This window comes from Macrobrachium rosenbergii, chromosome 8 (assembly GCF_040412425.1).
Source record: "Macrobrachium rosenbergii isolate ZJJX-2024 chromosome 8, ASM4041242v1, whole genome shotgun sequence".
In the NCBI taxonomy this organism is placed as follows: Eukaryota; Metazoa; Arthropoda; class Malacostraca; order Decapoda; family Palaemonidae; genus Macrobrachium; species Macrobrachium rosenbergii.
Window position 1 is genome coordinate 9130572 of NC_089748.1, and position 21339 is coordinate 9151910.

General features: G+C 36.3%; 1 protein-coding gene across 8 annotated transcripts in view; it reads right to left on the minus strand.

Annotated features, from left to right (window-relative positions):
- LOC136840591 (synergin gamma-like) overlaps window positions 1–21339 on the minus strand; it is a 244305-nt gene that overhangs the window by 117301 nt on the left and 105665 nt on the right. For all 8 annotated transcript variants that reach the window (XM_067107257.1, XM_067107258.1, XM_067107259.1 and 5 more), the window contains one exon: window positions 12370–12456. In XM_067107257.1, coding sequence (XP_066963358.1) covers window positions 12370–12456 — 87 coding nt within the window. The remainder of the gene's footprint in view (window positions 1–12369; window positions 12457–21339) is intronic.

Genomic DNA, 21339 nt, shown 5'->3' on the forward strand with positions numbered 1-21339 from the left:
CACCACACATTGTCGAGTGGGCTATTAACAAAGCGAATAAAATATACTATAGAGGTCCCACTCACAACAGACAAATAGATTTTAACAACAAAATAAAACTTCCATACGACGAAAGCATCCAAAAAGCCACCGAACAACTCAGATTTAACAATCCTTTTATTTTCCATTATCCCAAATCCATCGGGAGCACGCTCATTAACGTTTGCTTAAATAACAAAGGGGAAGCCGGAGTTTACAAGATACCGTGCAGCAATTGTAATGACATTTACATGGGGGAGACAGGTAGATTCTCGCAAAGACTAACAGAGCACAAGAGATCAGCACGTTAACCCGGAGAGTTCAGGATTTTCCAACATATCAGAGATACAGGCCATTCCATAAACTGGAGTGGGGTGGAGCTGGTTTTCCAAAAAGTAGCTGTCCGTAAAAGAAAGATGCTGGAATCTGCTATCATCAATCAAACCAACAATATGAACTTGTCAGGAGGACATTGAAATCTGGACGACATTTCATTTAATCCTCAGACCGCTTCTGAAGGTGTTCCAGGGAACACGACCACCAGAATCGTCGCCAAACGGAAGTTAATGAGGCCAAAAGCCACTAAGGAATTGTTTATTCTCCTCCTTCTTAGGAAACGGTCACCTGCATACCATCGGAGACTTAATGCCACACCTACATATGCTTTGTATATATACCATTGTAACATTTCATCTGTCCATATTTTACCAGTGAACAGGGACACAGAAGGAAGTGCCCGAAATGTATGGTTGCAACGTTCAAATAGTGTTTTATGGGCCTTTTACCTTCATATTATACTGTAGTATTACAGTAAAAGACAGTCATATATATATATATATATTATATATACAGGCAGTCCCTGGTTTACAACGGGTCCGGCTTACAACGTTCCGTGGTTACGACGCTTTTCAGATATATTCATTAAAAATTACTTCCCGGTTTACGACGCATGTTCCAGGGTTATGACGCGTCATACGGCGATCCGATGGAAGAAATATGGCTCCAAAACGACAGAATAATAAGAATTTGGAGTTTTTTTTTTATGAAAAACTCAATAAAAATGCAGTTTACATTGTTTTCAATACACCCAGACCATTGAAAGTAAGATTTTCTAGGGATTTTTGACGATTTTCGATGATTTGACGATTGGAGATGAGGTGATTTTTCAGTTTCCTCTGACGATTTTGCATTTTTGGCATAAGAAACGGAATATATAATGTAAACTGGGACTACTATTTACATACATAGATATACATATATATATATATATATATATATATATATATATATATATATATATATATATATATATATATATATATACATATATATATAATATATATAAATGTATATGTATATAATTATATATATATATAAATATATATATATATACTTATATATATATATATATATATATATATATAATATATATATATATATATATATATATATATATATATTTACATATATAAATATACATATATATATATTTTGGATAATACCGATGATATATATATATATATATATATATAGACTTTGTCTATAAGGTGTGTGATATGTATATATATATATATATCATATATCCTGACTCAAGGCAGCCTTTTTTATATATATAAATCATATACATTTTATGACATATATAGGATATATTTATATATATATTTCATCTATAAATATATATTATATAGGTACTTATAGTATTCTATATTACACTTGGTAAATAAAATATATTAATATATTTACAACCGGTGGGGATGTATTGCTATATATATATATATATATCGGGTTTGAGTGATCAGGATATAGTATATATATATTTCTTACGAAGATTACATATGTATATATGTAAATACATATATATCCCTATATATCTTTCTATTGCCTATATATAATAATAAGTCTTATATATTTATATCCTATATGCATATCATATATATATTTACATACATATGATAATATATCTATTTATATAAAAAATATATCCCCATTTTTATCCGTACATTGTATGATATATAGGGGTTCACAAGCATATATATATATATTTACATTTACAAATATGGATAGACATATATATATAAATGCTATCCAAGGCATCGATATATCCTATATATCAATTATATATATATCTACATAAGAAGCCATTCTTCATATATACATATATATGTGTTTAGGGACTGGGAGACCTTCCATGCTTTCCTTACATAGCATATACTTTCACTGAGCATATATGGATATAGGATATATCAAAATGTCATATGTAAATATCCCAGGGACTATATCCATCTTCACTATATATATATATAATATATATATATATATATTATATATCATATATGTATGTATATATTTATATTGTTTTATATACTCCGCCAGGGTTATATATCTTTTCATTTATATATATATGTGGGCCCTTGTGTCCTAATATATCTATCTATATATATATCTCCTCAGTATATATTTATATATATATGAGAATTATATATGCATATATCCCTCCTAAATATATATATATATATCAAGACTTTTGTTTAGGGTTATATCCCTTGCTCTATATATATATATGTAAGTTATTGGATAGAGATATATCTCTAAGGTACCATCTATCATCTATAGACTATATATATTGGTATAATAGATGGACATAATAGGTATAAGGGGATATATACTATATTGGATATATATAATGGACTCAGAATACATCGGCATCTATCGGGTAATCCTTCCCATATATATATACTATCATAATGATCCATATATAGTATATATCATATATATTTATAGCTATATATACTATATATATATATAACATTCCTAACCTGGATGTCATATATTTCTATATAGTTCCCAAGGATATATATATAATATTATACACAGGACATATATTCTCATGGCTTATATAATACATATATATATATATTATATACTTGCAGCTGGCCATATTTATATATTTATATATATAGCTCACAAAGTCAGTATTTGCATTATATATACATATATACGTGTAAATCTATATATATTCATTTATATATACATAGACATATAAACCACACTCTTTCTATATATGGTATATATTTACATATATAAATTTCTACATACATATGGTATATAATCAATATATATATTTTCTTATATATATATTCTATCATATATACTATATATATATATATATATATGTTGGTTCTATAGTAGATATATACGTGTAAATATGATATATATTATATATGTGATATATATATATATGGATGTTATATATATACTATATAAATATATATATATATATATATATATATATATATATATACATATATATTTTTATATAGATATATAGATATATATATATATATATTTACATCTATAATATAGGAAGGTGCATACATACATAAAATACCTATGGGTTTTCCTTACTATGTAAATATATATATATATCTTATATAGCCTACTTTATATATATATATATATCATATATATAAAGGTCCAGTATATGCATATATATCTATCAGTATGTAAATATATATATATATATATATATTTCAACCAGGAAAATATATAGGTATATATAGCCCATATATATATATATATATAAATATTCCAACCATGTAAAAATATAAATATATATAATGTATCGTTATAAATATATATATATATACTTATATATATATATATATATATATTATATAATATATAAATATATATATATATATATATATATATATATATATCATATATATATCAATCTTATATAATAAATATATAGGCAAACTATATATGTTTATATATATTAATAGTTTATATATATATATATTATATAATATATATATCATATATATATATATATTTATATATATATATATATATATATAATATGAAAATATATATATATCATATATATATATGGATTATTATATATATGGATAATGTATATATTATATAATATATATATATATATATATATATATAATATATAATGGGTATGTTAAATATAAATATATATATATATATATATATACCAAATAATATATATATATATATATATATATATATATATATATATATATAATTTAACCTCTAAACACAGAGCACTATTCACAAAACGTTTCCCGTATGCGCGGCGTTATATATAGCTAATATATGACGGAAAAAGTTTTTCAAAAAAATCACAGCACGCTTAGTTTTTAAGATTAAGAGTTCATTTTTCAATTTTTTCTCATTGCCTGAAGTTTAGTATGCAACCATCAGAAATGAAAAAAATATCATTATCATATATAAATATTGGAATATATGACAGCGAAAAAAAATTTCATATATAATTGTATACAAAATCGCGCTACAAAAGCAAAACGTTAAAAGCTAATGAGTTAATTTTTTTCGTTGTATTGTACACTAAATTGCGATGATTTTGGTATATAACAAATTATAAAACAATTAAAGCAACACAGAAAATATTATCACAAAATGATGCATGAATAAATTGTATGGACGTAAAAAAAAGTTTTTCAAAAATTCACCATAAATCGAAATATTGTGCTAGAGACTTTCCGTTTGTTTCAAAATGAAGGAAATTGATTGAATATTACTAGACTAAGTTTTAGCTTACAATTGCATTTTTGACCATTTCGATCGAGTTAAAGTTGACCAGAAGGTTGATTTTTTCTATTTATCGTTATTTATATTAAAATATTTCAAAAATGGCAAAAGCTAAAAAGCATGATTTATTTTTGTTGTATTCTACATGAAATTGCACACATTTTGATGTATAACACTTTATGTAATGAATAATATAAAACAGCAAAAAAAATTACGACAAGGTGACTAAAGAAATGCTAGGATTTTCAGCAGAGTTGCTTGGATGGAAGGAAAAAGTTTTTTTCAAAAATTCACCATAAATCGAAATATTGTGCTAGAGACTTTCCGTTTGTTGCAAAATGAAGGGAAATGATTGATTGTTACTAGAATGTAAGAGTTTTGGCTTACAATTGCGTTTTTCGAGCATTTCGGTCGAGTCAAAGTTGACCGAAGGTTAAAATTTTTTCTATTTATTGTGATTTATATGAAAATATTTCAAAACTTATAAAAGCTAAAGCATGGGTTTTTTTTTGTATTCTACATGAAATTGTGCACATTTTCATGTATAAAACTTTATGTAATGAATAATATAAAACGGTGCAAAAAAATTACGACAATGTGACTCAAGAAATACTAGGATTTTTGAGATGAGTCACTGATTTTTTAAAAAATTCACCATAAAAAGAAATATTGTGCTGGAGACTTTCCGTTTGTTGCAGAATAAAGGTAAATGATTGATTGTGAACTAAATGTAAGAATTTTGGCGTACGATTGATTTAAAATCATTTCGGTCTAAGTCTATAAATTTTGACGAATATTTAAAAAAATTTTGTCAATTTTAGTCGTTATCGTGATTTAAATGAAAATATTTCAAAACTGTTAAAAGCTTAAAAGTTAATGATTTGGTTTGTTTGTTTATTCTAGATGTTTGCTCATTTTCTTTCACTTTATGTCTTGAATAATATCTGTTACCCAAAAAAAGCTGGACAAGGTGACTCAAGAAATGCCAGGATTTTCAGCTGTCTACAAGGAAAAAACTTTTTTCAAAATTTCAGTCGGATACTCTCAAAGGCTCTTCTGCTTCATGCTCCCTCCTAAATTGCAATTAAGGTTACTTAAAGGTGGATGTAACAAACTATGTTTTCAGTCACAGGTTGTAATACAAACCTATTAATCCTCATCTCCTTTGGCTCCTCCCTTCCAGCATCCACCTCCAGAACTTGTCTGGCACGCTCACACCGACAGACATGTTGCATGCAGACAGTCCTGACGGGTTGAGACATGAGCAGCAAATGTCTTCTTCTGACTTTTCAAACACTCGCCAAAGTGTAGCTAGGATGTTTTGTGAGGAATAAGGCTGGTTATGGTCCGGGGTTTGTATGATGCTGTTTTTAAAAAGTTTTGGTTTAGGTTTAAAAACTAAAATTAGAAACAACAACAAAATAACTCCCTGCATCCCACAATTTCGTATTTAGCTAAAGTTTACTTACCAACAATTAATAAGGCCTCTCAACTGTTACACTGAAAATATCTCCTATGAGGATATAATTCCTAAGGATATTTTTGCCTGTGAAGGACTAGGATGAGCTGCACATATACACTTCTGCAAAATCTTAAAAGTTCTTTTACTAACTCTGCTACTTGCAATGAAAATAAACAGATATATCTATCACTTCATACTTCATATATAAATGACAAGAATAATCAGTGGACCTTTAATATCATTGGGCATTTTTACAAAGCAAAATTTAAAATAATACCAAAAAGAGCACTACAAAAAAAAAATACCTGAACTGGAAAAAGATATCAGTATATTCCTATGATTATAAAACTAACTTTATTAATCAGCCATTTTCCATTCCTAAATGGCAGCTGTAAAAATTCACATTTGACATACATCCTAATATGTACATACCTGACAAGACCGCAGTCTTACTGAAGCATTTACCGGAATATTAAAAAAATCATGCATTCACATCTATGGAAATATTGATAATTCTACAAAAATCCTAACCTTAGGTAGTTTCAGTATTAAGAACATATAAAATTACTAGTACAACTAGAGATTATGGTTTTAGTGATACTAACATGGAGCTATACTGAATTTGATTGCATAGGCTATTACTAACCTAAAAACCCTCAAACCTTTTACTCCCACTAGCAAATTTCAAAATACAGTACTGTAATCATTCCACAGAAGGATTCAAGAATTCCTTACAGCCGGTATCAAATTTATAACTAAAGCATTTATTACTTACAAAAATCCGTTTTTCCCTCAAGATGTATTAGCCAAACCAAGTTTTCTAACAGCCATCCTACTCCTCACTAAAATATTGTTTGTAAACAGAACACAGTAGCAATGTTCCAATATTTTTTGCACATTGCTGTGCCCGTTAATTCTTTATGTAGCATATAAACCAATTTTGCACAAACTTCCTTAAACAATCATAAATAAATAAAGCACTTTTAAGACCCATCAGTGAAGACACTTTAAAATACCATAGGTTTAATGGTCATAAAAGGCAATATTATTTATTTGAAAAAGATTTGGAAGCCTTTGAAATAGGCTTTGATGTTAAATAAGTTTTCATATTTTTAATCTGACAAATCCCAGCTTTCAAGTCCGGTAATGAGATGGCACTTAAAACTAATGAGGTAGTCTTTATCTCTGACCAATACCTCAATCTTTTTATTTGGGTGACAAATTCTTGCTAACCTCATTCTCGTCAATAAACTAAGACAAAAGGCAAACACAAATTGAAAGTGACAAAAATTCAGGCCATAGAAGAATGCATTTGCTTGATCCACAGAATGATAACCCCACCCCAAAAATTAGGGTGAATGGTCCAAGACGACAGACAAGAAACCTAATGGCATTAAAACAATTTCCATATGCTTTAAGCATATGACTTTTTTATAATATTACCAGGGAGATGGTATGTACAGATATCTTTCATTTTGCTTTCTATAAAGGCACACATATAAAAGGTCACACCAGAAGCATGGATCTACATAATTAAAACTAAGATATATTGAACTTCAGAAATAATTTTTATATACTTCTGTTTTAATTTAGACCCTGTCATCTTAACCTTACTCTAGAGCCAAGATTCTTTAAATCTTATAAATTTTCACACGTGGTCCTAAAACCTTCAGAAGATAATCTGCATTTCCTAGTTACAGATCTTGCCTCAGGTCTTCACAAGATGGACAAGCAAAGCAATCACAGTTATTTTGAATTTAATTCTTGAGCAAAATTCAACAACATAAAATTAATGATGTCCTTACATCATCAGAGTCCAATTCTGCACTCATGTCATTTAAGGAAAAGGGGCATATCATCATGCATTAATGAAACAAACCCTTCATAACACTCTATATTTGAATACAACTGCAATTCACTACTGCTTAATCTAGAACAGTTTTCAACACTGCGCAAATCTTTATCATTCAAATCTATATATCGAAGTTGCAAAACCTTGCATAATTTGATGGTTTGGTCCTCCCTCAATGGAAGACTTACTAACAAATCTTTCAGAACCATCACCTCACACAGGCAATATTTTAGGACTGTATTTTGTAGGCAGACAGTTGACATTCTTGGCTCATCCCTTCATCACTGCCAGCGTTGCTTTCCATTTTTATCCATCCTCTTAACCCTTCTTCTATCTGGTTACACTATTCTTTGAATTGTTTCTTGTTAAACTTCCAGAACCACATGTAAGAATGGGTCTTTAGTGCAGTACTATAAAAGTCTACAAATTCAATAATGTAACCAAACTGAAAAATGAACAATACATGAATTCCCTCAGCACAAAATACAATCAAGCCACTTCCTTAAGAAAACCTCATCAACTTTTTTAGCAGATTTAATTCTTTTTCTGAAAGTAATCAAGATTAGGTGATTAGTTTTCAGCACCGAAGACAATTTGGATTGATTAGGTTCCTTGGCACGAGCAACTTTAATAAAAAAGCAAGCTCAGGATAATGCTCTAAGACAAAAAAATTAGCTATAAATTGGTACTCTTACACATTTCAGCATACTCATCAAAAATTCTCAAAATAATACATAACAAAGAACCCTAGCAGCAATATTCAAATATTGTTAAAGAACTTTCACAGCCATGGTATAAGAAAGCCTTTCCATCACAAACTGGTAGTTACTTATGTTTTAAAGATTAAGAGCACCTTCCGACCATAAAATATAAAACAGAATCTCATAACAAGGATTAACTGACTGATTATGGTTACTAAAACTGGCGTCAAAACATCTAGGTTATTGATGCCTCATAATAAAACAAGCTCTCTAGGGGCTGGAAGCACATTATACTATGCTTTTACAGGTTCTTTAAAAATCGACCCTTAGCCCCCATACTGCATTTCAGTCTGCCTACTGATATGTTCATTCACTCCTCTTACCTATTATCAGCTACCATCTACTTCAAACTGCACTTTGTTCTAGTTTTCAATTTCCATTAAGTACTGGTCTTTTGAGCAAGTCCTAGGAGTCTTAAAATGTCACTTGGTGGGTGGATGGATGGATTTTAAAATTTACAACTTTAAAGCTATGCAGAGTAAAAAAAAGTCATTTAGTGCTCAAGAAATTTTAAAATTTAAAACATCTAACAATTTTCTTTTCAACTGGGGTTTTTCATCAATCTAAAATAAAAACAAGTGATAAAATTACATTCCTTCTTCAAAATGCATATAATTCCTTCTACTGGATTAATTCCCTAGCAATTCATTTATGGACTTGCTATGCAATAGATACCCCTTGTCTTACAGACAAAATTTGTCCATTTCTAATAATGTGCTGCAACATACAATTTATAGAGAAAATATCACAGTCTAATGATAGTCTGTAGTCCTCAGTAATTTTACTTCCTGTCCATATACTGTTCAGCATCTTTCATTCTGTAACAGTGTTGCAGATGATCTACATCATCAGAAGGCTTCTTAAATAATTAGAGGAATTCTATCATCCTTCAGTGCAATTAGCATCAGCTATGCTATTCATAACCCCTCCTATGAAGAGACCAGAAACGTGCTGCTTGTCTTATCATAAAAATGTAACTCTTACAAACCTAAGGATTACAAAACCAAACAAATACAAAAATTTCCTCCTCAAAATTACCTCCATTAACAGATCCACTGCCTGCCTGCCCTGCCATGTTTTTAAATAAGTGTCCTAATATCACTTTTCATGTCCATATTCCATTCTGTTGCTTCATGAACTAAAAGAAGTTAAATAAAGATAAACATAGCTAATGTTGTTTTACCTTCTTCCCATGCCCTGTAAACAGCTCTGAAAGCAGGCTGCTTATCGCTGTGGAAAGTTCCTCTGTTGCCATATAAGTACATATACTCCCTTCTTCTCTGCTGCTTTACAAACACTCATGTACATGCAGTGATCATACGGAGATTATATTCACAATATATACACATACAGTTTATCTGAAATATGAAAATTTTATAATTTCAAGAGAACTTCAAGAAAATAAAAATATCACCCATCAAAATAATTAACATATATACAAAATAACCAAAACTATTTAACTGAAAACCCGTATTAATGAACAGCAATGAGTCCGATAAGCTCAATATAGTCGAACAAAATGTATTTACATAATTCTATTTGCCAGGAAATATCTTAAAAGTACCAAAATTTACAAAACTTGCAAAATAATTTCTGTCTGGCTAGACCTTATAGTATTTCCTGTCAGTTCCAAAACCTTAATGGCCCAATGAGAGAGAAATATCAATACAGTATTTTAATTCATTATTGATACTGGAGTTGCAAGTCACCAATTGCTAAATGATTGGAAGTACGTCATTCCTCCCTTTAATTTTAGGGCCTAACAAAAACTAACAATAAACTGAAGGTTCCCAGCAATCTAAATAACTGCAAAAAATTTCATTGGTAAACAACTGTTTCAAAAGACCTCCTACCTCCCATAAGGAGGACAGCCATAAAGTTAAGCTTAGAGTCACTGGAATACAAACCAGGGTGATAGTGAAATATTATGTTGATAATATCCTGATCCCCCACGTAATGGACAGCTTGTAGTGCTTATAGGTGGAATCACATAATCCTCCCAGCCAAATTTGAAGTCGTAGTCAAATTCATCAGCATCACACCTGAATTAACACCTGCAATTTATACATTTTATTAACTTTAAGGACATAAACTGTAATTCCTCACCTGTATTCCACAAGTAACAGTTGTCCATATGTATCAAGTCAGTGTTCTTCAGTCCAAACAATCTTACAAGACTTAATTATTTTGAGAAGCCTGCTCCATTCTTTGGTTATGGGCATCCTGGCATGGTTAAAGATGGCTCCCTCTTGGGCGTGGCAGGAAATCCTCTTGAAGAAACACATGATGGCCATACCAATGCAAGAACCGAGCAAATCAAAATTCGGCATCAGAGGATCGAAATTCTCCCATTCATCCCCAGCACTACAATGGCGCTCGCAAGCAAGACGAGCCCAGAACATCAACATGGGAGAGAAGGCTCTGCTCAAGATGACCTGCCCCAGGCAGCCAATCATAATTCAGCACCAATAGAGACCCCCCTATAAATACCGACCCAAGTGCCTTGTTTCTACAGATCTTTTTCAACCACTTCCAGAGGATGACCAACGAGATGGTTGAAACATGTTGACGGTACCTGAAGTGGAACCTGAATCCAGACAACGAAGGATTCCATGGATTTTTCATTGGATATTTCAATTAAAGGCTTCCCACATTCCACACACTATCCTTTTTCCAATATGAACATCAGCCAGTTGTTGACCAACATCGCTGAGCCAAAGGTGAATTGTAAGGAAAATACAGAAGATACTGTATAAGATAAATTTGCATAATACAGCCATCCTTTTGGATTACTCATATAATTAATATGATTAATATTAAAAAATAATCTAAATGACCGCCTACTATGTAAGGGAAAAACTCAATATAACCATGAAAGGACAAGACTAAAATTTAAATTTTTGTTACACCAAAATAACATGAAAATTCAAAAATAACCCATGGTTATAAAGAGAAACTATTCCCAGGCATTGTCATCAAAGGATAAGAAACCAAATGAAAAGAAAATATCTTGCTTCTTGACACACTTAACGAATAAAACATCACACACACACTCATAGACACATGACCAAAATTTAGCACAGGCTATGATGGCAGCAAAATAGGAGCTAATGCACAAAAATTATTCTAAACCATGAAATAATAGGCTTTCAATAAAAAGTAACAACTGGAGCAGCCACATGATAATCATTCTACAGAGCATAAATATCTAAATGAAATGTTGAAAAGTATGCAGGTTATAAAAAAAAAAAATGTCAAATTAAAGTTACAGCAGGCACACAAAATGAGACAAGGTTCACATCCACATAAGAAGAAAAATGGTAGCCTAGCCAGGAAAGGTAAAAGAGCTGTTGCAAAAATACAAAATCTACAAACAGAGTTATAAAGATAACTGTAAAAAAAAGTAAAAAGGAATTACACATACAATGAAAAATATTGACAAGAATGTCAAAATTGAGATAGTTGAGAACTATACACTCGGTCTGAGTACCTAGATTAAGTCAATGACTTTTCATAAAACAACAGTTTGTACTTGTTAAAGTGCATATCTCATAATGCAGCAGATCTGTAATACATAACATACTTTACAGTTTATCATCAAGTACAGGATATTACACTAATTTAATCACACACTACTTTTCAAAACAGTTCAGACCTCACTAGTAACTCTGAAATTATTTTGTTCTTCATACCTTCTTTGGTGCTGGAGGAGACTTAGGTTTCTGCGAGTCTTTTGGACCAAGAATATTTTCTATCATAGAATCTGCACTAACACCACCCTGAAATCAAATGTGAAAAATCTGCATAAACAAAAATTGTTCCAGACTTCATTCTAACCAATAAAGTGGAAGGATGGCTGCCAGCTTTATACGGATTAAAAATATAAAAAGAAAATACACCAACTTTTAATCATAAATTTTTGTATAAAAAATGCAATACAAAGTTGCTATACAGGTAGTAATTCCAGAATGGCACAATATAATTCACGATCAGCAAATATTGCATGAAAGAAATGCTAAAAATTATATATTATTTTAGTTATACAGTACAATGATATGAAAGATAAATGCTAGAGTAGAAAAGCCTAGTAAAATATTAGCAAAAAAATATCTGAAAGGTATATTGCTTCAACACCACCAATCTCCCACACAAAATGCACTTGCTGGTCCTGCCACTGAAACAGGTAAAAGGTAGTTGACTAGTGACAGATGAGGGAGGAAGTAGAGTCACTCAGTTACTAGCATTCATTTTTTCCTTTGCCAACTGGGACAAGTGTGGAGTTACTCAGAGATGGGATTATAATAAAAGATTCTAGGTTTGTATATCTAGAAAAACTTTATTTTCATGATAAAATTAAGCTTCACATATACTTACCAAGTAATTCCATAGCTATATTTGTAACCCACATGGTAGCCTTTATTTAAAAAATCGTAGTGGCGCTTCGATAGTTTAGTGTAGGTGACAAGCCCCGCCCACCAACAGGAATACTGAAAATGACTTGGCAGAAAACCTCACTATGTTTGTGCCCATATGTCCATGAGAGGGGAGGAGGGCGGGTTCCAATCCGTAATTACTTGGTGAGTACAAATGAAACCATTTCATCACGAAAATAACATTTTCTTATAAGTAACTTACCAAGTAATTACATTGCTGAATCCCACATTGACAGGAAGTGGGATGCATGGACATATTCTACTCCAAAACATTAAGTTATGGTAATGACTTTGAATTAGAAAAGTTGCTAGCACTGAAGACAATGCTTGTTGTTTTTTTTATTTGGTAAGAGAGATACTGCAGGTAAATACTGCCTCTGGTTGGTGCTATCTTAACCAGTAGTGGCGTGGTGGTATAGCCGTGGAGCACCTCTACTTAGTTGGGAGCTTTGCAGCAAAGGATATGTCCGATGGCTAACAAAGTTTACAAAAGGTGCCTTTCCCCTGGGCGCAGTACCAGAATAAAATAACCATAAATGCTTCCATCTACACTGAAAATGCCACAACCCATCCACTAAGACTGGTGAGTACTCCAGGTGCACTGTACCCCCTGACTCCCGAAAATTCGATACCCTACTTCAAGGCAAAGAGATAGTAGGAGAAAAGAGAGATTCCTATGCTTCCTCCCCAAGTACCATGCCAACCACTGATAATGACCCCAAGGTACTGCAATTTTCAAACAGTTTCAATTTCTTTCAATAGTGAAGTTAGAGACTGTCCTGATGTCATGAGCTTTCACTTTAAAAGTAGGCAAAATGCCCTCCTAAATCTGAGAGTGTGCCTCAGAAATTAAGTCTCTGACGAAGTAGGACAATGCGTTCTTAGTTGGAGGGCCAGACAGGTTCTTGACAGAGCACCAGAGGTTACTGGATGGTCCTCTGATCTTCTCGGTCCTGTTCAGGTAATATCTTAAAGCTCTAGCAGGACACAGATCTCTGTTCTTCCTCAGAGCCAAGGTATCCGTTAGGGCCCTAATGAAGAAAGAACAGGGCTAGGGCTTGGAAGGGTCTCCTTTCTTGGCTAAAAATCCAAGGTAAAGTAGCAAACTGCATCTCCTTGTGAAAAAACTTACACTTCATTGATGTCTTGGAACGCGCTAACATGTTAACAGTAGCCAAGGCCACGAAGAAGTGAGTCTTCCAAGTGAGGTTTCTCCGAGAAGAGGAACGAAGGGGTTGAAAAGCAAGACCTGTCAGCCACTTCAACACTACGTCCAGGCTCCAAGAGACCAGATCTTCCTTTCCTACTTAGGTGTATCAAAAGACTTGACGAGGTCATTAAGATTTGGGATTGACGCAAGATTCAGGACCCGTGTTTAAACACTGAATTAAACACAGCTCGATACCCCTTAATGGTGGAGGACGAGAGATTCATAGATCTCCTTGGATAAAGAGGAAATCCGCAATTTAGGTCACAGGCGTCTCAGAAGAAGAGACGTTGAGTCTGAGACACCAGCTCCAGAAAATCGCCCACTTAGCCTGGAAGACGTGGCTAGGAAATTGACGCCTTCATCTTGCAATAGCATCTGCAGTGCGTCTTCAAAACTCTTACACTCTGGCAAGCTTCTGGACAGTCTGAAGCCTGTCAGGGAAAGAACGGAAACCCTTTGGAATCTCTTAAAATGAAGTTGTCTGAGAAGACACGGTTTTTAGGGGAAGGAGTCTCAGAAAGTCCACCCACAACCATAGCAGGACCTGGAACTATTCTTTCATGGGCCAGAACAGGGCTATAAGAATCACTGTAATGTTGCGATGAGCCCAAGAGGACTCCTCAACCTAAAACCAAGGAGTCTAAATAGAAGTCTAAGTCTGGGCTCAGAGGATGAAGGGCTTTCCTTCCGAAAGACTACATTCGGCTTGCCCCCATGCCGGTCCAACTTGATTACCGGGTTTATGGGAAACACGTAGGTGTCTGGCTGTGTTTCCCTGTCCCAGTTGGCCTAGCTTGACAAATATCTTGATGGACAACAGAGTCCCCAGTAGGCTCATCCACTGATGGGCTGAGCAAGACGAAGGGGCTAGAAACTTATGGACCATCTAAAGGCAGCTGGTGATTCTCTTGGCAGATGGAAAAATCCGAAAAGTCCGAGAGTTGAGACTCATTCCCAAACAGAGGGGGCCAACTGGGACTTCTGAAGGTAGGTGATAATTCCCAGTTCCCGAGAGAGATGTACAAGTCCTTCATGCACTTTTCCTTCGAAGGGGATCGAAGAGGCAAGTCTTCCAGATATAGACTGACTTTAATGCCTATTAAATGAAGCTATTTGCTAGAGGAGCGAGGACTTGAGTGAACATTTGAGGTGCCCTAGAGAGGCTGAAGCAAAGAGCCCGAAACTGGAGACTTAGCTGGCACCAGGCGCTCCAAGAGGACACAGGCGTTTAGACGCTGACATGGGGTGCCTGAGTGTCTCCTGGTAGACGAACCTTACATACTTCCTGGAGTCTGGATAGAAGGGAAAGTGGAAGCATGCATCCTGAATATCCAAGGTTATCCAATCGCCCTGGTGAATGGATGAAAGGACTGACAGGTTTGTCTCCATCTGAACTTCGTCTGCCGGATGAAGAGATCAGGGGCGCTTACGTCGAAGACTGGTCTCCAAGCCCTGATGATTTACATCGAGGACTGGTCTCCAAGCCCTGATGATTTAGGGACCACAAAGAGATGGTAGTAGAAGCCCTCTAAGTTGATATCCTCGACTTCTACTGTGACTCTCTTTCAAAGGAGAGAGGAGACCTCCTCCAAAATCTACTCTTCTGTCCCTCTGATACTCCACTTTTCCCAAAACTTGAGAAGCCTGGCTCCCACTTGTGCACAGAGGACTTCTTCCTCACTTCTTGGGCAAGGACCAATCTTGCTGCATGGCTTCTTTTGCCCATGCTAGAGGGTCTGGTGCCTGGGAACAATAGAGAGGAAGGCGATGGTTTCTTGAGGTGGCAAACAGGTCCAATGTTGGCCTGCCCCAAAGTATCACAGATTCCAATTGACCAAGGGATCCAAGGCCCCCTCGGTGGGAAGGACCTACTATTTGATGGCTCAATCTGTCCGTCAGAATATTTAGTTTGCCCTGGAAAAATCAACTAGACTCACTTGATTTGCACTGTCCACAGTAGAAGGTCTCTTGCTGTCTGACAGAGAGAAAAAGAGTGAGAGCCGCCTTGATTTAGTATGTACGTTAGGGCTGTGGTATTGTCTGAATGGACTGCCACAGTCTTGTTGTGAAATAGGGTCTAGAAGCAATGAAGCCCTTAGTGAATAACTTTCAGCTCTCTGACGTTGATGTGAAGGTTCTGTTCTTCTGGAGACCTCGTCCCGGAACCTTCCCAGTCAAGAAGCGTACATTGGAGGGTTGGGTTTACTCCCAAGAAAGGGATGTTGCTGGAGAGGAGAGACCGTCTAAGGAACAAATGCGGATGAATCCTTGGGGCGTTTGGAAAATGCGCCAGATGACCCTAAGTCAATTTCTATTGAAGGTCCAACTTCTGGGTCTGAGTGACTCCTTTAGTGGAATGTAAGCACCAAAACATCTCTTTCCTTCACAACTCCCAAAGAGAAAAGAGCCACAAGTTCAAGAAAGCCATCCCTAATGCTTTTGTCTGTGGGAGAAAGGACTCCTAGCCACTCCAAGGTGAAGTCTCAACAAATCATTGCAATCTTCAATCTTCTTGGCTAGAGCTTTCACCATTCAGTCCAAGAAACTGAAAGCTTCAAACAACTCAAAGAGGTTTTGACACGGAGTTCAAGTTCTGCCAACGAAAAACATAATTTTCGCTGACAGGGAAAGCGCGCCCACAAATATTGAAGGAGAACTGCATAGGCTAGACCCATGGTCGAAAATGGGCACTTGGCGCTCTGAGCAGGAGACTGATACTGGTGCTGGGCACTTGGGAGCAGGTGCCGGGTGCTTGGAAGCAGGTGCCGGGTGCTTGGGAGCAGGTGCCGGGTGCTTGGTAACTGGCACAGAGCGCTAGGGAGCTGGTGCCGGGTACTCAGAAACTGGCAGTGGACGCTCACGAGCTGGTGTCGGACACTCGTGAAGAGATGGGTGCTTGAAAGAAGACCAAGGCGCCTGAGAGGGATTGTTGGGCGCTTGGAGCCAAATACTGGTGCCCAACAGAAGTACGCTCGGGAGAGAAAGAATCCTGACTATCCCATGCTCTGCATAAAGGCTGAAGACTGCAACCGGCTCCTTAAACCGTTAACTAGGCAGTGGTCAAGAGCAGCCAGCATCGCCTGCTTGCCTCTTCAATGGACAAGACGAATCTAGAAAGCGCTTGCAGTGCTTCCAAGTCCGGCTGGAGTCTTGAGAGCCGGACAACAACTGACGCACACCCACAGAGACGACTTTCCAATGGCTCTGTCGAAACCTGGGATCGATCAGCAGGCTCAACTGAGGAGGCAACTACCCGTGGGCAAACCCCACCGACATCCCTTGGACCTCCAGTAGGACTCCTCCCAGGTTAAGGGGAGTATGACTGAGACTTTCGTCTAGGAGAATCGGCGGGATGATCAGCCACCTCCTCCACTTGCACAACACTTTCTCATGTCAAAACACTTTTACAGTGGCTGCCTGCCGATACCTGAGAACGCACAACAGGTTCGACTGAGGGGGCAACTACCCGTGGGCCAGCTCCTTCGGCCTCCACTGGAATTTTGGTATGTCTTCTCCCAGGTTTAGGGGAGTAGCTCACTGTATAACTACTAGGTTAAATTCTTGTTAAACCTAGACTCGAGACTGGCAATGGCAAGGTTCAGAAGCAAGGGAGCCAGGCACGGGAGTAGGTGGATTAAAAATAGGAGGGCTAGTAGCAGGAGAAAAAGGCAGGAAGGGGAGAAGAAGGAATAGCTGAGCTATCCTCTAACCTTGGCTAGGGTAGAATTCTAGGCTAAGGGAAGCTTGTTTCTTGGCTCTAGAGGCTGCTTTCCTTTCTATCCCTCTCTAACTTGTCAATTTGAGATTAAGTACCTCCTACTCTTGCTAACCATTACATTTAGCACAAGTTTTCTCCCTACTATATTTCTGACCCCTACATTTACTGCAAATTGTATGAGAATCATCTGAAGATTGATTAATCTGGTTTGCAACTTTTGCTACAATAGCAAAAATAGGGTGAACTTGAATCAGACATTACAATAACTAAAGAACTAGAAAAAATTATCCTGAAAGCTATTAAAAGCTCAAAGGTTACTCAAATAAGTGATAATACTTCACCGAAATCCAGCCAGACAACCGAAAATCAATAAACAAAAACTGCAGAAAACCCCCGATGTTTCTCAAGACCCAGCAGAAACAGAATGAGGTTTTCTGCTAAGTTGTTTCTAGGACTCCCATTGGTGGGCGGGGCTTGTCATCTACACTACACTATTGAAGCGCCATCCCAATTTTTTAAATAAAAGCTGCCACACGAGTTAGAACTATAGCTATGTAATTACTTGGTAAGTTACTTATAAGAAATTGCAAATTACAGTATTTTGAATCTGCAATTTGTTCTTAAAGTACAAGCATAACATTTTTATAATAAAATAAAGTTTTATACTGTATATACTTACCAAGTAATTACATAGCTATTGTTTAATAACCACAGCAGCCTAAAAATTCAAAATTTGCGGCAACTATTCAACTGCCTAGAGTAGGTGACCAGACCCCATCCATTTTTGGGGTAAAGAGAGGAACAATGTGGCAGAGAGCTCAATCATTTTTGCCCTGATGCCCAAGTGAGGGGAGGAGGGAGGGCTCTGATTCAGTAATTATTTGGTAAATATATATACTGTAAAACTTTATTTCATTTTTACATAAGTAACTTTTTTTACTTAAGTAACTTACCAAGTAATTAAATAGCTGAATCCACATTGACAGGTGGTGTGATACATGGACACGTTAAACCTCAAAACATTAAGTAATGGGCCGAAAACCACTAGGGAACCATTTACTCTCCTCCTTCTTAGGAAACGGTCACCTGCATAGCATCGGAGACTTAATGCCACACCTATATATGCTTTGTATATATACCCTTGTAACATTTCATCTGTCCATATTTTTCCAGTGAACAAGGGCACATAAGCTAGTGCCCGAAATATATAGTTGCAACGTTCAAATAGTGTTTTATGGGCCTTCTTATCTTCATATTATACTGTAGTATTACAGTAAAAGACATTCATTAAGTAATGGCTTTGATAGCAGAAAAGTTGCCAGCATTGGTATAATGCTTGTCATTTCCTTACCTGGTAAGAGAGCCACTGCAGGTGGGTACTGCCTCTGGTCGTCGCTCATCTTAACCCATAGTGGCATGACAGTATAGCCTTCTACTTTAGTAGGGGATTTTGCAGCGAAGGAGGTACTCCGAGTGCTAGCAAGTTAAAAGGTGCCTTGCCCTGGGCATAGACCAGAATAAAAACATACAATGTTGTCACCTACACTGCAATAAAAAAGACCACATCCAACAACTAAAAGAACTGGTGGGTACTCCAAGTATGAAGTAACCCCCATCTTGCCTTGGACTCAACACACCCTACATCAAGGCGAGGAGATAGAGGAGGGACAGAGAGCCCCCTATGTTTCCTCTCCCAACAACATGCCAGCCATGGATAAAGGTCCTAACATACTACAATTTTCAAAAACCGATCCCACTCCTTTGAGATAATACAATGCGAACACTGACTTGCACTTCCAATATGTTGATTGTAAGATGGAGGCGAGGGACATGCTGCACCTGAAAGCAAGAGTAGTAGTAACCGCTCGTACTTCATGTGCCCTACCCTTAATTAAGGGTAGAGTGTCCTCCTGGATCCGAGAGTGCACCTCTGAAATTCTCTCAAAAAAATAGGAGATCGCATTTTTAGACGTTGGAAGGGAGGGGTTCTGAATGGAGCACCACAGAAGACTAGAAGGGCCTATAATCTTCTCAGTCCTCTGAATATAGTATCTCATGGCTCTTACTGGACCCAGGATATACGCTAGACTTTTAATGGAGAAGGAATGAGGCCAGGGCTTGGAAGGGTCTCCGTTCTTAGCAAGGAACCCGAGAGAGAAGGAGCATACTGCATCTCCCTGCGTAACACCTACACTCTTGTCAATGGCTTGGAGCTTGCCGATTTGTTTAGTAGTGGCTAATGCAACTAGGAAGAGCATCTTTCTAGTTAGGTCTCTTAGATGGACTGAACAGAGGGGTTCGAAGGCTGAGCCCGACAGCCACTTCAGGACCACATCGAGATTCCATGAAACATTTTCCGATCTCTTTTGTCTAGTTGTGTTGAAGGATTTGACAAGATCACTGGGGTCTTGGTTGGAGGACAGGTCCAACCCTCTGTACTTAAAAACAGAGCCTAACATGGATCTATACCCCTTAATAGTAAAGGATGATAATTTCTTGCGTGGCCTCAAGAAGAGCAGGAAGTCAGCGATCTGACTTACAGATGCCTCAAAAGACAAGACGTTGTTTTGACGGCACCATCTCCAGAAGTCTGTCCATTTAGACTGGTAGAGGTTGCTAAAAGACTGGCACCTGCATCTAGCAATAGCCTCCACAGCATCTCTTGAAAACCCTTTCACTCTGATGAGGCTCCGGACAGTCTGAAGCCTGTCAGGGCCAGAGCAAACAACCCTTGGTGGAACCTGTGAAAGAAGGGTTGTTTGAAAAGAGACAGTTTTTGAGGGAGCAGTCTTGGAAAGTCCACCAGAAGACATAGAAGATCTGGGAACCATTCTTTAGTCAGCCAGAATGGAGCCACTAGAGTCACTGAGACATCTTGATGAGAGGAAAACTTGTTTAACACCTCTCTGACCATGCCAAACGGAGGAAACATGTAGACGTCTTGTCCCAACCAGTTCTGGAGCATAGCATCTGTCGCCCACGCCAGAGGGTCCAGGGAATGAAGAGTAGCAGAGGGGAAGGCAATGATTCCTGGATGTTGCAAACAGGTCGATACATGGGGTGCCCCAAAGTTTCCATTGATCACTGCAGACCAGAGGGTCCAGGGTCCATTCCATGGGAAGGATCTGGTTGCGGCGACTCAACTCGTCCGTTAAGACGTTTAGTTTTCCTTGAATGTAGCGGGTGACAAGGGTGATCTGGTTCCATTCTGCCCAGAGTAGGAGTTCTCTGGAAGCTTGATAGAGGGAGAACGAGTGAGTGCCTCCCTGCTTGCGGATGTAGGTCAGAGCAGAGGTGTTGT